This window comes from Oculina patagonica, chromosome 9, assembly GCF_052425735.1.
Source record: "Oculina patagonica isolate OP01 chromosome 9, crgOcupat, whole genome shotgun sequence".
In the NCBI taxonomy this organism is placed as follows: Eukaryota; Metazoa; Cnidaria; class Anthozoa; order Scleractinia; family Oculinidae; genus Oculina; species Oculina patagonica.
The window spans coordinates 3,554,363-3,572,948 of NC_135766.1; the positions used below are offsets into that span (position 1 = coordinate 3,554,363).

General features: G+C 38.0%; 1 protein-coding gene across 4 annotated transcripts in view; it reads right to left on the reverse strand.

The window, feature by feature from the left end:
- LOC144665393 (uncharacterized) overlaps positions 1–18,253 on the reverse strand; it is a 33,373-nt gene extending 15,120 nt beyond the window's left edge. The window contains exons 1-3 of one of the 4 annotated variants that reach the window (XM_078526647.1): positions 18,067–18,253; positions 17,888–17,962; positions 2,470–2,588 (exon numbers count right to left, since the gene is read on the reverse strand). In XM_078526647.1, coding sequence (XP_078382773.1) covers positions 2,470–2,584 — 115 coding nt within the window. In that variant the 5' untranslated portion in view covers positions 2,585–2,588; positions 17,888–17,962; positions 18,067–18,253. Of the gene's footprint in view, positions 1–2,469; positions 2,589–6,730; positions 6,809–6,907; positions 6,948–17,887 lie in introns of those variants that run through there. The other 3 variants (XM_078526648.1, XM_078526646.1, XM_078526649.1) reach the window with 3 other exon arrangements.
- Between the last annotated feature and the right edge of the window lie 333 nt (positions 18,254–18,586).

The following is an 18,586-nucleotide window of genomic DNA, read 5'->3' on the forward strand; positions in this document are numbered from 1 at the left end:
AAGTTTTTCTAAGACGTACGCAAATGCGATGGAGTTGAGTACGAGCCAGACAGCATTTCAAACTTTCAACGAAGCATTCAACGCCGCCTAGCACCTCTAGGGTAGACACAACTTAGCATTACGTGGACGGCGATATCTGAGGCTTTTTTCAAGTAGTTCTTTCAAACTTTATATGTGTTTTCTCGTTCAGTATTTTCTAGAATCACTGCCATAAGTTTTCGAAAGTTTGATAAGCTAAAACATGTTGTCAATCGAGACACTTTCGTTGCCAAGCAAAGAACTTCAGTTTAGAAGTTAAGTTATTCCAAAGGAAACTTGCACTGTATCTAGTTTTCATCCTGTCACTGAATTTACTGTAAAACTAATTGCAGAAATAAAGTAGTTAAGGTTGGATTCAAACTATGTTTATACGCTTATCAATCGAGCTATTAAACGGCCGAATTGTTTACGAAAGCCAATGTAATTCACTCGTACTTTCGCCTTTGACGTACGTCAGTCAAACGAAGCCGCTTCCCGCACGCTTTTGTCCAGAGTGAGAGATATAATAAATATCTTATTAACCTCCTTTTCTCGGTCCGTACTGTAAAATACGGACCGAGTTTTTTTCCCGTCGATTCATGGCCCGCCCGCGCGCTTCGCGCTTGGGCCATAAATCGCGGGTGTGTTTTATTTGAATGTCATTACCTCCAGCTGTTGCAATGCTGTTACGAGAATAACTGTTCCTGTTTTATTTTGTTGTTGCTGCTGTTGTTATTTAGCATTAATGGGATGGGGCAGAGTATGATATGAAGAATTATGCAGATCGAGGACGGTGTAATTCGCCGAAGCCGAAGGCTTCGGCGTATAACGGAGGGTCTGAATGGGGTTTAGTGTTTAGTGTTATTTGCCCATAATTTTTAGTGTTTGCTGTTAAATTGGTCATTTTTTTTTAATGTTAATTGTTTCAAAAGAAAATACTGTTAAGTGTTTGGAGGATTTCTCGTGAAAAAGCCATAGTCTTTCAGCATTGTAATAAAATCACTCCTGAACATTGAGCCTGTGCTATGTGTTCTCCTCGGAAATCTTCGGTAGTCTTCGGACAAATTAGGTATTCTCCGCAAACCTTCGACAGTCTTCGGGAATCTTCAGTTGTCTTCAGTAATCTTCCCAAATGATCGGAAATTGTCGGAAAATGGCCGAAAACTTCTTGATATTCTAAATATAATAATATTGGTCTTTTTGGAGCTGTTTTTGTTTCTTTGTGAATTAAATTTACTGTTGCAGTGATTTTTTTGCTGTTAGCGTTAAAATGCCTAGAATTGAACTGTTTCATGTTACAGAGCCAAAACATAAAGTGTTTTTTGTTATCGAGGTACCCCCATTCAGACCCTCATAACACCCTCCAAGATATACATAATTCGTCATAATATCATACGAAAGCCGAATTCAATAACTGTTTTATATCATTATTCATTCAAAATATTTCTAGAGTTCAAAAAAAAAAAAAAAAAGAATTCAATAGGGTTTTGAAAGTACGCAAAGTGCACAAATACACAGCAATGTTCTCTTTTAAATTTGATTTAAACTTCGAAAACTCGGTAACGTTCATTAAAATTCTTGTCCTTTATAGTGTCGATATTTAGCACTTGCTTGCTTCTCTATGGAAGGTAAATTTGATGACACAAAGCGACGTTTTACCATCGTTCTTGCTTACTTCGACGTAGAACTTTCATAAAACTGCTCCAAGTTCTCTGCTGTGGCTGGATCTAAGATTTTTCCTCTTGTAGTTACGCTTTCAAAATCGATCGACTTCCTTTCATTGCTTGTCCGTGTTTTGACTATCTTTGTCTTATAATAAGTCATTTATTTTTCTCTTCGTAATGCTCAAATATTGCGGCTATTTTTGCGCTTTCAATCTGCTTGGCAGCAAAGCTGTTGTAGCGTGACGTCAGCGATCCTTGAGAACGAGGTTGCGATCGGTTAATTATTCTTGGGAACGAGGTTGTGATCGGTTAATTTTTTATGTAAGACAATTGATGATGTCAATGGCTGTATAATAGGTTCGTTTTCCAAATTTGGTCGGCGCTAGCCGGTTAGTTGGAATTAAACGGGCATTGAAAGCCAATCAGAATCGGATAAATCTTTTAATATGAATAATAATGTATTTTGTTGTTGTTGCTTCTTTGTATTGGTAGACTGCAGCTTTTCGAAGATGAAAAGGAACATTTCGATTGGTTCTTTTAGCGGTCCAAATTTTCATATTTGACCCACCAGGCAAACCAAACAGTCTTGACTGAAGACTTTTCCTCCCTACCTATTGGAAAGTTGAAAGCTATTAAATTAAAGCAGTCTAATTTTATAACATTTTAGGGGTTGGTCTGAAATAGCATATTCATTTTGGGTAAGTACTGTATTAGTGTTAAGGTTTGAAAAAGCAAGTACCCCCTGTATATATATTTTTTTAATTCTCATTTAATCTCATTTATTTACCTCGAGCTGCCAAGTCGTTATGATCTCCTTTCCCGTTATTTCCAGGGGCTGGTTTCGCTTCCACTATAAACATCAACAGGCAAGTGACAAGAAAAATTTTCAACTCTTTAGCCATTTCCCTGGAATAAACAAACAAAGGAGAAATGTACGGAGCATGTTGCTGATCGTAAACACTAACCACATTATGGAATGAGCGTTTTGAACAGCGGTCATGATCACATGGTTCGAGTTCAAAATCCACCATGGCGGATGCAAAAGAAAGTGATAGCCTCCAATAAAAAGCCATTGCAATACCCTGTCTCTTAAACAGTGACATACTGTTCCCAGATAAATTGGAAGTAAATCAATATTTGGTTAAATGTTGGAAATGGTTAATTGATTTGTTTATAACTCCACAAAGTAATTAGCAGTTTATTCCCGCTTTAATATAACGCCTTTAATACTGTTGCCGATCTCAGAGGGGGAAGGAACTTTAACCCCCCCCCCCCCCGCCCGTATTCTACCCTGCAATTCAACCTCTAAGCTGCAACTTTTATTAAGCAGCTGCCCTCCGATTTAACGGTTATTTTTCACAAGGACAGTAAGGGATTGTTTGGAATTGTCCAAAATTGGGTGAGTTATTCGGAAAGGCGGATGAAATCCAGCCGTAACAGGTGGATTTTAATTGCCTGTGACGAATGTAAACGTTTCACTGGTTTACGACATTGAGGCTAAACCGTTGTTTGATTTCTATCCGACAAATTAGGGTTATTTTTTAAAAGAAAACTTGCCTACCGAGAACAATTAAGAACAAAAAATCAGCGAATTCCCTGTCACGTAGCTCCTTTGAAATAGACCATTTTACAGTTGTCTGCTCAGTGACCTGGCCTTTGAATGGAAGTGAGGCTGGAGGTGACCTTGTTTTGATACAGACCTCACTGCTTTTGTTGTGTTAATCATGTTGTTTTGATGCAAACTAGTTTGCATTTACATAATAAAGCAGAGAAGTTTGTATCAATGCAAGGTCACCTCCAGCCTCACTACCATTCAAAGGCCAGGTCACTTGGCAGGCAACTGTAAAATGGACTATTGTAATTATCAATCTAAAAAGGCAGCTGTTTTTAAAAGTTGTTTTTTGCAACATTAATGTATGTCACAAGCAACGTAAAAAGGCGGGTAAGACTGAAATATATCCATTCATGTTAAAAAAAGCGAGCAGTCATACTTTTGTTTTTCTGTATGGGGTTTACTGAGGGTCTGAATGGGGTTTGGTGTTTACTGTTATTTCCACTTAATTTTTAGTGTTTGCTGTTTTATTATATAGCTGTCAGTAAATCCTATATTGTCAGCGCAGCTATTTTTCCTTAATTTCTGAGAACTGTCCAATTTGGGATCAAATTTGGACAATTTCAATTAGGACTTTCAGGTAAAATGAACAAACTGTCCAATTTAAGAAAAATTGGACAGTTTTGTGTCAGCCAATCAAATCGAAGAAAGAGCAACATGTGACGGATATTAGCCAATTAGCACAAAGCATAGCGTCAGCCCTATAAACTTGTCGAATTGTTAGTCGACAATGGCGGAATTTTATATGGCAAATTTGCTACGTTTTCCCATTATTTTTTTGCCACTATTTTATTAGTTTCGGTTGAAACTGTCGAGCTTTATACAGTGTGCTTTTATTAGTGTAACTGAACTCGTTTTTGTTCACCGTGCTGAGGTGATTAGCGTGTAGTCGTCCTCTAATTAAGTAGTCTTATTTATATTAAAGTGTTCCAAATTATTGTTGAGACAGGAATTTCAGTTTTCTTAAAAGTCATGCATCTGCCTTACATAATTCGTCGAGTTTGTTTACTATTTGTAATCAATATTTTCCTTATAGTCCAAGAAGCAGTGGTTATTACAAAGTATATGAGACCAGTTCGTGAAATGAGAATCGCCTGCATACTCGATTAGTTAAATCCGTAAGAGGCCGAAGAAGAAAAAAGCGTATTTGAAATAGCACGTGGAAGTTTTAAAAGCCGTTGTTTTTGATAATACTGGCGACATTCGTGAGATAAGTCTGAAATGTGGCGTTAATCCCAAACGCAAGTGTGGTGTATTTAATACAGAAAACAGTGTGTAAACTCCGAGTTACAACACACACATGGCAAGAACTCAACTAACTCGATCGTACACGGCCTTCTTGTCACGTGACGACTCTACTAGTCCCAGGACTCCACAGCAAGTCGGATTATTTTGAACAGTGGAAAAAATAATATAGTGCACGAAATTTCGTATCTCTAGCAACGGTCATGTATTTCTCAAACATGTAAAAAGGCGGGCGCACTGAAATGTAGCCATACATATTAATTAAGGTGGTAAATAATATATATATTTTTTTTTACTCTCTGGTATTATACGTAAAGTTCTAGATGAGATCCCACGAATATCCGTGATAAAAATGCATAAGACAGGTAATATTTACACTTTTTTTTCTGAGTTGGGTCTAATGCAAACCCGTTAATTTGACTTAATTTTGCGTGCGTGATCTAAGGTGTTCTAAAGTGATCTTTTAATATTTGTCAAAAGCGAAACCTGTTTCTGGGTAAAAACATTTTTCGGTATAATTTTATCTCTTACTGAAAGATTTATGGCTGCATCAAATTTAGACTTAAAGATGATTTCCAGTCCGTACTGCGCAGACTCGGGGTTTGTTTACGTTTTTGTTTTGAATTCGTTGAAACGTTACACTTCGGTGACAGCATACATGACGTTTTTACGTCCGCCATTACAGTTCGTTTCGTTCAGGAAGTTCCGATGAGCTAAAACGTCGGTTTGAAATAGCGTCAAGGTTCTTCTACTCGTTATTATTTGTTCTGCAAGGATATCTGGCGATAATAATGAAGAAAAAGGTAAGTTTGTCGCGGAATTTTTAGTTTTGCTTGTAAACATTCCCTTCGTGTGGGCTCACATAAACATTGCAGCCGAGATTGCGCAGTACGGACTGGAATTCATCTTTAAAATAGAAAAAAAAAAACTGGTTTATCGAATAACAATTGATATAATCGAAGAAAACATTGGTTTCGAATATTTAGCAGTTATCTTTGGTTTAAAACATGTCTTTACCAGTTTCAATTTTTATTGTTCATTGTCTGGTATTCATTATCATAATATTAACAAAGGAGATTAAAAATTAATCTGGATAGTATTAAAAAAAAAACATAGTCAAACAACCGAAAATAAAATACGTAGTATGATTTGTATTCCCTTCTTTCTTTGAAGTTGTGATACACGTGTTTTTGAAATGAGAATTTTTACCTCTGCGCCGAAACGCATACTTATAGGCAAATCCTCGAGAGGCCGAAGAAAATAGGATTTTCAAATGATACATCAGTCTAAAAAGGCGTGTTTTATGATACACTGGCGACTTCCATAAAGAAAGTCTCGAATTTAACCGTAAACGCAAACGAAAGACAAATAATTCTGAACAACAGAAAGAGAATACAGTGTGCGAAATTATGCAAATTACAAACATGTAAAGAGGCGGTCGAGACTGACGTATAGGAAAACATATTAGTTTTATGTTATGAGGTGGAATAAAGCATGAAAAATACTTTTGGTAAGATACGAAAGACACTAAAATATTGGCCACCAGAATTCAAGGTGGAATTGTACAGAAAAAGTGTCATTCATACTTTTGTTTTACCGTATTGAGTTTATTGCAGGCCCGTTAATAAGATTTAATTTTGCGTGCATGATTTAAGGTATTCTATGCTATTCTCATTTCAGTGCTAAAGCTAAGGCTGTAACTTTGGAAGAGCGTTTTAAGGTAACTGTTTCTTTTAGCGAAAGTTTTGTGGCTACATCAAAATTGTATTGATGACGAGCAGAAACTGGTTTTGCATATGCAGCCATACAACCGACAGTGCTTAACCGCTTGCTTGTGGTGTGTCCAAATTATTGTGTCATTATTTCATTTTAATCGTCACAATTCTCGGTAACAAAAATCGATGAGTTTGTGGACTGTTAGTAGTCCTTTTTTATCTCGAAATCGAAGGACCAAGTGTTGTATACTTAGGAGAAAAAAACATTGGTAAAGTGAAGTGAGTGCGCTCCCTCTTTGACTGCGCCCAGCATCATTACCGCACATTACAGAATAAAGCCTCTATCTTTCTTTTCAAAATAACATAGTTTCTGAGAAGTTTTTGTAACATGCTAAATTTGCAAAGAATTAAAAATTCAACAATTTAACCACGAGTAGCGATCTGTGTAGCATTTGTCGGGACTAATGAGATCTTACCTATCTTAAATGTTTGTTGAATAATTTCCTCGGCGTTTACCACAGGTGGCGTCTTAACTTTACTGATCAATTGAGCTTCAGGAAATGAACGGACGGTTGGATTTTTAGTTTCAGCTATTTTTTTTAAGTAGAAACAATCAAGGGTATTTTAACTACTTAGTCTCAAACTCGCCTTACCTGAGTTTCTCTGGCGAACAAACAAACGACTAAAATTAAGATGCTCATTTAAAAACCCAAAAGAGGATGTGGAATATGCTAAAAATGTGGTAGTGTTTTTCTATTGGTTGCTTTTGACACTTCGCCTTTGGTGATTGGTTGGCTTGAAAGGTGACTGATGTCCTTCTATGGCCTAGGGCTATAAGAAACTCTTTGATATCCGAGCTTGACAACGGCGGTGTATTACATTAGAATTCAAAAGAACTTACGGTTTGGATAATAATTATATTTCAGTTTATTTCTGTGCTCTTCAGTTTCTTCAGTAAAATTTGTTTTAATGCAAAATTCTGAGCAAGTGACCAACTCCACACTTCCTTTTACCATCTTGTAGAAAGGCCAGGTTTTAACACTGACAACATTGGCTTGATTAGAGTGAAATTTGGCCTTAAGAGAGGGTCCATATGAAATCCATGCAATATTAAAATTTGAGTCTACATCGACCCTCTCAGATTTCCTTTATATTTTGCATGGGGCTACATATTGAGATGATAATGCTGTAGGTAGAATATTATCGCAAAATTCTTTAACGTGTGGAAGATATCGTGGTCAACGTTCCCATGGTCGATTTTGAGCCAAAAAATACCTAAATTTTGACCCATCTTTTGACCAAAATATCTCTGCAAGAATTAAAGCTTTCCATATACAAATAACACTGTAGTTAGTATCACCTAGTACAATCAAGATTTTTCATCGCTCTCACGTTTAGTAGTAAACCTACTTTAAAAATAAGGTATTTCGGGCAATGCGTGACACTAGAGATTTTAGGGTAAAATTACGTTTGAATATCGCCGATGCGGCGTTATTCTGATAGTTCCATTAGCCATTATTTTGTAAAACATTTACTAAATAATAAATTAAAGTCAAAAAAAGTATGTTAAGTTCAATCGGCAGTATGATTTTAGCGTACAAAAATGTGGTACATGTGAGCAAAACAAATACAAAGTTCTGAAAGTTTTAGAACGAGTTTCATAACATGATGGATAGGTCGGCTGAGGACGTGAGAAATACCGCTTACATAAATCCAATAAACCTTTTAGCATCTAAAGTGGTTCGTGATGTTAATTATCCGGCTATATAAATACAGACTTACAGCGTGAGAAAAGGTAAACAAGCCACTTGACATGTTCCATTCTCGTCCCCATAGCCCTTTCGTTTCTCTTAGCCAGCTGGGCCTTGGCACGAGGAAACAAAGGGCTCTGGGGACACAGAATTTCCAGTCCTAGATTCTAGGACTTCCGGTCTTCATGTATGCAGTCATGACGTTTCAAAAGAATGTATGAGAGAGTCGTTACGTTTACGACTTCCGTTTAGGAATTCTTTGTTCCAAACAGCCAATCAAAAAAATTCGAATTAATTCAAAAATCCTATGTCCCCAGAGCCCTCCGTTTTCTCGTGCCAAGCCGGCTAAGAGAAACGAAAGGGCTATGGGGACGAGAATGGACATGTTCATCATCGATCGAATTCAAGCGTATCTTCACGTGCAGATTGGAAAGAGAAAACGTCGCTCACTCCTGTCCACCTGGTAGTTATAATGTTCACAAACAACTCTGCAAGGATTTAGTTTCCACTTGTCTCGTAAGCGATGGCCTCAGTACTTCACATTTTCATAAGCCTGGTAAGTTACTTTTCACCCGGGCGCCATGTTGTTTTGGACTAGTACCCAGTCTCTCAAGACTTGCCTCAGTGCTCGATCGAACGCTGGAATGGACCATTGTTTTACTCGAAGCGTAGTATAGTACAGTTTAGACGATTTCTTTCCGTGGCGCTCTCTGTGCAAACAATTTTTCCAGCTGCATCTTTCTGCAGACAATGTTTTTTGATGTCTTCAAACAATTTATGTGGGCATTTTGCTATTGCAAACAATTTTTTTTTCAGGATTTTTGATCCCACTTGGCCACTCCTCCAAAAAAATAATGTTGCTTCCCTAACTGAATGTTTGATTTATAGTGTGGATGTCAAAACCATTAATGCCAATTGAAAGTTCTTTCAAAGGCCTTGTTAACAAAATCGAACGACCGCGCAGTTCGATTTTGTTAATAACGCGTATAATTACATACCCAATTGGACTTCACTCAATCTTTATACACTGGGGTCATTTCCACCATCTCTCTAGCTCCTGTTCATGCCATATTGCAGATCAATGTGATATATGAAAAAGTTAAAGTAGCTTATACACAATATTACTTTCAAATTAATGAAAACACTAATGAAGTACTAATAAACCTTAAGTGAGGTTCTCTGCGACAAATCGCTTCGTGTGTACTACTTCAAAAAGTCCCTGCAACAAGGTGTTTGTTCGGTGCACCTGCAGCGAATTTGGAAGAGGGAGAATGTAAACTAGTTTTTGAATTCAACACATGAAGCTCTCTCATTGGTTAGTTTATATTTTGTCGCAGAAGTGCACACACCCTGCGACAAGGCTGCTTTCACTCATTTTGTCACTGCGATCAGTCGCACGAATTTAAACTGGTTTGAGTTCGTGCCTGGTGCAACCTCGCCCTCGTGGATCATGTCTTTCGTGCGCTGTCGACATGTCGTCATGCTGACGCGTATATTTGCATTCTGCTCGCTTGCTGCAAGTAGTTTCTTTTTCGTTGCTCTAGCCTTCACTATATCCTTCTTTCTTTCATCCGTGCTCTCCACTGGCTTCGGGCAGTGCGACTAGGGCTTTCCACAAGTTGCTCGAGATTTCCCAAAAAGTTGCCCGTAATATCTCAAAAAGTTGCTCCAAAAATCCAAAAACGTTGCTTCATATAATAAAGGCTGCTCGAAAGTTGCTCCAAAAATTCCAAAACGCTACTTCTAACCAAAATAATTTTTTCTAAATATATGCTAATTTCCCTTTGAGAGTAAGATCTTCAAAGCAGTTTTAAGCAATTTTACAGCAAAAGTATCTAAATAACATATTAAAGGGAATATTATTGTGTTAAGTAACAAGGATTCCTTTAACTGGGAAAAATCGTGAAGATATTGATGACGTCATGTTTGCTAACGAGTTTTGTAATGTTTTATACAGAATGAGCCGAATGTTGAAACGTCTTCAGATGTCCCTCGAAAATCTTCGGCAAACGTCGTAAGTCTTCGGAAACGTTCGTTTTGCCTTAGAACAACACTCGTATAATCTTCGTAAATCTTCGGTTTGGAAATTGCTCAAAATGCAACAAATTGCTCGAGAGGAAAAAAGTTGCTCCAAGGGGGAAAAAGTTGCTCGAAACATGAAAAAAATGCCAAAACGTTGCCGAGCAACTTGTGGAAAGCCCTAGTGTGACTCAAAGGGCCTCGATGTAGAGCCGTTTTCTATAGAAACCGTCCAAGCACTTACCTCTCAGTCGGGTTTCCGCTCTCGCCTCGGGGCCACTCCGCTGGTGCCTCATTCCTTTTCATTCCCAGCCAAACCCCGCCTTCAATTCATTGCGTAGCTTAACAGACATTAACAGCAGAGTTCTCGATCCCTGGCACAGAACAGAAGGACCGTAGACTCTGGGAGCGAGAACGGATCATTCCATCTCAAGTCTCCGGTGCATGCGCACAATTAAACCGGAACCATAAATGGCCCAGAGGGCAGAGGACGGCCCAGTTCGGTCAAGGCTGACGGAAAATGCGCAAGTTCTTGGAACGAAATTTAATATCTAAACTCGTTTATCAACCACTGGTTTAGGGGAACAAAGACCCTGGGAACAAGAATCCAGAACAATTTCAACAAATTTGGAATCACCTGTATCTCTGATAGTGCTCCTACTTATTTCCTAATTTAAAGCTAGAATGACGGACCGACGTATCGACGGAATTAAATATTTGTATAAGTGTAGATCAGCGTGCCTTTTTACAACTCATGATTCGTCTTTGCATTAGAAAAGATTAGAGTAGTCTCCTACTCACAAAATCTGTTTCCTATCTTTATCCGGGAGCAAACTACGCGTCATATTTACATACTTGTTTGTCTATTTGTTTCAGCGGTCATCATGGCGGTCGGTCATGTTTTTGCCGGCTCTGCGATTTTAGTTTTATTTTTGATTCTTTTCAATGGGTTTTGCCACTATAATGTTTATCCAAATAGGCGATCTGCTGTACTTGACTTTCATTTTACTGGAACTAGCGGAATTGTCTTCTCTAACGGCGCAAATTGCCGTCAGTGGAACTTTTTATCGCCGCTGCATCGGACCCGCCATTTTGGATTTCGACTTGCACAACGCCATGGTTTCCTCTTATCCCGAATTAGTCATCATCCGAATTCCGTCTCCACTTTTAATCTCGCTCGTTTGCTTGTCAGTGGTGACATCAGCGTCAATCCTGGTCCTGAAGGCTGCCATTACATTTCATCGCGCATCAGCGATTGCCGGCGTTCTCGCCGATCGGATGCTTATCGCTGTCGAAACATCAAGAATCTAACACAGATCAAGTGTGCAGCTACAAATGTGGTCCCACGGCCAATCCAGACTCGGTTGACCCTATGTACTCTGAATGCTCGTTCGCTCAGGAATAAATCTGCTCTTTTCTTCGACTATGCATGTGATTGCAAAGCGGACGTGTTTGCTTTAACTGAGACCTGGCTTTCCTTTGAAGACTCGGCTGTTTGCAAGGAGATTACGCCACCTGGCTATAAGTTTGTTCATTGCCCGAGGAGCTGCCGTATAGGTGGCGGCACTGGCCTTTTGTTCAAGGATAGCATCTACGTCTCTAATATTGCTTCTGGTTCCAAGTCGTCTTTTGAATTTGCGGAGTATTTATTATCTGCTGGATCTTTTCGGTTGAGGCTCGCTATTGTGTATCGACCACCATATTCTCAGAATCATCCCGTCACCATAAGCACCTTTCTGGAAGAATTTTCGGAGTACCTTGAATCGATCATTTTGTCGTCTGAGCCACTTTGTTTAACTGGTGACTTCAATGTTCATGTTGATGATCCTAATGATTCTGCTGCTGAATCTTTTCGAGAATTACTGGAATCGATGTCTTTAACCCAACATGTACTTGGATCAACACATGTGCAAGGTCACACATTGGACCTAGTCATTACTCGAAACTCTGATCAATTACTCTGCGGTGCTCCTTACACTGACTACCTTATTTCGGATCATCTTTCGGTGATAAGCTCACTGAAGATTGCCAAACCGCCTCCGTTGGTTTCTTCTGTTTCATTCAGGAAACTACGGGCTATTGACCCAGTCGCCTTCAAGCAAGACATTATTGACAGCGATTTGTACCAGCACTCGTCGGACAACCTTGATGAGCTTGTTTCGCAATTTAACAACACTTTGCGAGCTTTGCTGGATCGTTATGCTCCCGTCAAGAGTAAACATATTCACGCTCGACCTTACGCTCCATGGTTGACTGATGAAATTAGGCATGCAAAACGGATGAAAAGGAAAGCAGAGAGGCGTTGGAGAGCTTCGAGGTCACCCTTAAATCTTGCCCTCTTTCGCTCTCAGAGAAATCATGTGACATACTTGATGAATAAAGCTCGTCGGGAATATTACACTAATTTTATAGATGAGATCAGTGGCGATCAGAGGAAATTGTTTAAGGCCAGTAAGTCCTTGCTTAATTATGGCAATAGTTCCATCTTCCCTCCGTGTGCAAATGATCAAGACCTGGCTAATGAATTTGGTGATTTCTTTGTTCAAAAGATCTTGGACATTAAGTCTGCGATTATTAGCACCGCTCACCATTCAACTAACGCTTTACCTCTTGAATCCATCACGGATGTCTCTTTTCCTGAATTTAATCGTTTATCAGAGAGTGAGGTACGTGCAACTATTTTGTCGTCCACCAAGAAGTCCTGTCCACTTGATCCGATTCCAACCACGTTACTTATTAAGCATCTTGACGAACTTCTACCTTCAGTCACAAGAATAATCAATCTATCTCTGGATACAGGCTACTTCCCTGATAACTGGAAACTTGCCTTAGTACGACCACTTCTCAAGAAAGATGGGCTTGAACCAGTTCTTAAGAATTACAGACCTGTAAGTAATCTACAGTACATTTCGAAGCTGGTTGAGACCATTGTTGCCAGGCAACTGCAAAAGTATTTGTCGTCAAACAACCTGTTCCCAGTGTATCAGTCAGCTTACCGTCATCATCACAGCACTGAGACTGCTTTACTCAAGGTAGTAAATGACATTCTTCTCAATATGGATAAGCAACGTGTCACCTTGCTTCTCCTGCTTGATTTGAGTGCTGCCTTCGACACTGTTGAACATAATACATTGCTGAGGCGATTGCAAAACTCCTTCGGTATTCAAGGCAAGGTGCTTTCGTGGCTTAAGTCTTACCTGTCGGGCCGTTCCCAGTGCATATCAGTCAATGGATCACTCTCTAGGATATTTAATTTGGAATGTGGTGTACCGCAAGGGTCCTGTCTTGGGCCTCTTCTTTTCACGCTCTATACGAGTAGACTGTTCGACATTATTCAGTCGCATCTTCCAGAAGTTCATTGCTTTGCTGATGACACCCAGTTATATCTGTCCTTCAGTCCCAGTAATGCAATCAACCAGCTTTCTGCCATTAGTGCTATGGAATCTTGCGTTGATGATATTCGTTCATGGATGTTAACCGACAGTCTTAAGCTGAATGACGACAAGTCTGAATTTTTAATCATTGGAACACCTCAGCAGTTGGCTAAAATTGACATTGGCAGCATACGAGTTGGTGATTGCAATGTCTCTACAGTAAACTCTGCTAGAAACCTCGGCTCTTGGTTTGACTCCAAGCTTTCGATGTCTACTCATATCACAACGTTGTCCAGTTCTTCCTTTTATTATCTCTACAATATTCGGCGTATACGGAAATATCTCTCAAGGCGGTGTACTGAGACTCTTGTGCATGCGTTTATTACTGCTAGGATTGATTATTGTAACAGCCTTTTGTATGGACTTCCCGACTACCGTATAAACAAGCTACAAAGAATACAGAATGCTGCCGCTAGGCTGATCTGCCAGCAAAGCAGATTTTGCCATATTACACCGCTCCTTTTTGATTTACATTGGCTCCCAGTGAAGTTTCGTATTGAGTTCAAAATTCTTTTAATTACATTTAAGGCTCTTAAGGGTTTGGCACCTACCTATATAGATTCATTAATTAGTATCAAATCAACTTCACGGTATGACCTTAGAAGCTCTAATGACAGCCTTCTCCTTAGTTATCCGAAGCCGTTATCCAAGGTAACACTGGGTGATCGCTCCTTTACATATGCTGCCCCAAAACTTTGGAATGCTCTTCCTTTAGCCATCAGATCTGTGAACACTGTTACCGATTTTAAAGGCAAACTTAAAACATATTTGTTTTCTAAAGCGTTTTTATTAAAATCCGAATAGAATTGTAATTTCTTAGAATTTTAGATTTTAGTTAGGTATAAATTGTACTTTAACGCTTGTAATTTTTAACCTATAACTTAGTTTTTTAAGAATTTTAGTTTTTAAGCTGTAATTTTAACTTCTAGCGTGTAACGTTCATTTTTTTGTAATGCGCATTTGAACATTTATGTATGGAATTTGCGCACAACAAATTTGTAATTATTATTATTATTATTATTTCGTTACAGTTAGAGTGAAATCATGGGCTCCTGGTGAAATGAATGCCCCTTTTCTACTAAACGCCTCATATTTATTTAAAACTCCCGCATGTACCCCTTAAATTAAAAAGCCCTGGCGTTTATAAGATTATTCACGGTAAGTCGGTATTAAAGGCTAATTTTTCGATTTCAGATTTTCAAAATTAAAAAAGGTGGAAAATTAAAGCCATGGCGATTTGTGACGTATTGGATCATTTATAGATGACTCAATACATATCCCATGGCCCCTGAATGTTAGGTCCTTCTTGAAAGCACATAAACGAAGCAATGACGATCGCAATATGATCTGAGTCAGAGTGAAATTTGAGACATGAAATTTGAGATAAAATTCACAAGTCGGTCTGTCACGCAATCAACTATTGTCGGTGTTCTTCGAAGAACGACAGCACCAAAAACCACTTGTGCCGCAGATTCTTACTGGATGAAAACGATGACTACATAATTTCTTTGCAGTGGAAACATGTTTTTTATATGTGAACAAAACACACGACCGAATTCTAAAACAAGTCGGTTTTCATGATCCGTGGATATTATATTTGATGCCTCGCCGCCAACTTGTTTTGATAACATCTGTTCTTAAATTACTATGGTGCTGGCAAATACGGCAAAACGCAGCTTACACACCAAGAGGGCGATGCCAAAAACCCTTGAAGGAAATGACTTTTATGCAATGATGCTTGCTTGTGGGGATATCTTTCAAATTGGTGCAGTACGACCAGCAGGTCGGTATGACCTTTGTGTTCGTTTGAATTTGTTTAATTTGCTTATTACCAGCCAACGACTTCCAGTAGTTAAAACTACTAACGATTTAAAAGTATTTTTATGCAAAAAGCTTCATAACGATGTTTTACTTCTTATAGCAACATTCTATTTAGTTTATATTTTACAAACTCTGAACTTATCACGATTTCCGTGTTGAGCTCATTTGCATATTGTCACGAAGTTAACACCATTTATTGATGCGAACCTGTAATTCCTCTTAAACTAAACAGAGATTTTATTTGATAAATAGGGACACCATTTCCTTGGCAATCTATTGATACTTTCAAATTCGATTGAAGAAACGCCGCATGTCTACAAACAACGACTTTTGAAACCCCACTTTTTTTATACGAATTGAATAAGGAGATTTGGAATTTTGCTTTCAGCCAAAAGCAGCAAATGACACAAGTTTACTGAACGTTTTTCTATTGTTTGGGACTTGATTTGTCTTATGTAAAAGTTTCGTATCATTTCTTTTTATATTTAGCATGTAGCAGGGGATCAAACATGGTGAATATTTTTAGGTCAAATTTAAGTACTTTCCACTGTCTGACAGTTTGATTGACATTTCTCAAAAACAATAAACAATTGAACCAAAATATTGCACATGGTTAATGTACTAGTGAAGTTACACAAGTGTGCCAAATTTGAGGGAAATCGGTGAGATGCGCTGTAGACTCGCCTGCATGGTTCTCGTGCGGACTCACTCTTAATTATTCATAACAATAGAAAAAAAAAATAGAAAACCTGTATGAAATTTCGCATCGTTGACAACGTTAACGGTAATGAATTTAACAAGCATGTAAAAAGGCTGACAAAAATATAGCCGTACATATTAATTATATGTGGTAAAATAGAATAATTTCACTTTCCTGCAAGATGTGGAAAGTTCTAAAACAGCTATTTCTTTTAAAAATGTATAAAAATATGTAAAGTTTACATCTTTCAATTATGTATTGGTTCTATTGTGAACCCGTTAATTGAATTTAATATTGCGTGCGAGATCTAAGTTATTCTATGCCATTTTCATCTTTGCCAAAAGCAAAGCCTGGGCCTGAAAAAAAAAAATGCCTTCTGTAATCACTTCTCATAGCAAAATTTTTGTGACTTCATAAAATTTATACTGATGGCGAGCTAAATGTAAATTTCATTTCCACGCCGATCATACGCATAGTAAAGCTAAATCCGTGAGTGGCAGGAATTAGAATAAAAACGTGTTTAAAATAACACATCAATGTCTAAAAAGTCGCTTTTTATGAAAAAATGGCGACATAGGTTAGTTAATTTTGAAATTGGCCCATTGAATGCAAAGGCGAGGTAAGTAACTCCAAATAGCAGAAAGGGAATACAGAACACGAAATTTCGAATCTTTGACAATGTATAATGTATAAGACAGGTAATATTTAGACTTCTGTTTTTCTGTGTTGGGTCTGATGCAAACCCGTTAATTTGACTTAATTTTGCGTGCGTGATCTTTTAATTTTTGTCAAAAGCGAAACCTGTCTCTGAGTAAAAACATTTTTCGGTATAATTTTTTTCTCTTACTGAAAGGTTTATGGATGGATCAAATTTACACCTGTTTGTGAAATGAGAATTTTTACCTCTGCGCCGAAACGAATACTTATAGGTAAATCCTCGAGAGGCCGAATGAAAATAGGATTTTTAAATGATACATCAAAGTCTAAAAAGCCGTGTTTTATTATACATTGGCGACTTCCATGAGAAAAGTCTGAAATTATACTGTAAACGCAAACGCGAGACAAATAATTCCGAACAACGGAGAGAGAATACAGTGTGCGAAATTTCGCATCATTGGCAACGGTAATGTATTTTACAAACACGTAAAAAGGCGGTCGAGACTGACGTATAGGAAAACATATTAGTTTTATGTTATGAGGTGGAATAAAGCATGAAAAATACTTTTGGTAAGATACGAAAGACACTAAAATATTGGCCACCAGAATTCAAGGTGGAATTGTACAGAAAAAGTGTCATTCATACTTTTGTTTTACCGTATTGAGTTTATTGCAGGCCCGTTAATAAGATTTAATTTTGCGTGCATGATTTAAGGTATTCTATGCTATTTTCATTTCAGTACTAAAGCTAAGGCTGTAACTTTGGAAGAGCGTTTTAAGGTAATTGTTTCTTTTAGCGAAAGTTTTGTGGCTACATCAAAATTGTATTGATGACGAGCAGAATCTGGTTTTGCATATGCAGCCATACAACCGACAGTGCTTAACCGCTTGCTTGTGGTGTGTCCAAATTATTGTGTCATTATTTCATTTTAATCGTCACAATTCTCGGTAACAAAAATCGATGAGTTTGTGGACTGTTAGCAGTCCTTTCTTATCTCGAAATCCAAGAAGTAAGTGTTGCATACTTAGGAGAAAAAAACATTGGTAAAGTGAAGTGAGTGCGCTCCCTTTTTGACTGCGCCCAGCATCGTTAACTGCGCATTACAGAATAAGAGCTTTCTCTTTCTTTTCAAAACAACATAGTTTCTGAGAATTGTTTGTAACATGCTAAGTTTAAAAAAAATTAAATTTCAACAATTTAACCACGAGTAGCGATCTGTGTAGCATTTGTCGGGACTAATGAGATCTTACCTAACTTAAATGTTTGTTGAATAATATCCTCGGCGTTTACCACAGGTGGCGTCCTAACTTTACTGATCAACTGAGCTGCAGGAAATGAACGGACGGTTGGATTTTTAGTTTCAGCTATTTTTTTTTTAAGTAGAAACAATCAAGGGTATTTTAACTACTTAGTCTCAAACTCGCCTTACCTGAGTTTCTCTGGCGAACAAACAAACGACTAAAATTAAGATGCTCATTTAAAAACCCAAAAGAGGATGTGGAATATGCTAAAAATGTGGTAGTGTTTTTCTATTGGTTGCTTTTGACACTTCGCCTTTGGTGATTGGTTGGCTTGAAAGGTGACTGATGTCCTTCTATGGCCTAGGGATATAAGAAACTCTTTGATATCCGAGCTTGACAACGGCGGTGTATTACATTAGAATTCAAAAGAACTTACGGTTTGGATAATAATTATATTTCAGTTTATTTCTGTGCTCTTCAGTTTCGTCAGTAAAATTTGTTTTAATACAAAATTCTGAGCAAGTGACCAACTCCACACTTCCTTTTACCATCTTGTAGAAAGGCCAGGTTTTAACACTGACAACATTGGCTTGATTAGAGTGAAATTTGGCCTTAATTATTCATAACAATAGAAAAGAAAAAATAGAAAACCTGTATGAAATTTCGCATCGTTGACAACAATAGGAAACCTGTATGAAATTTCGCATC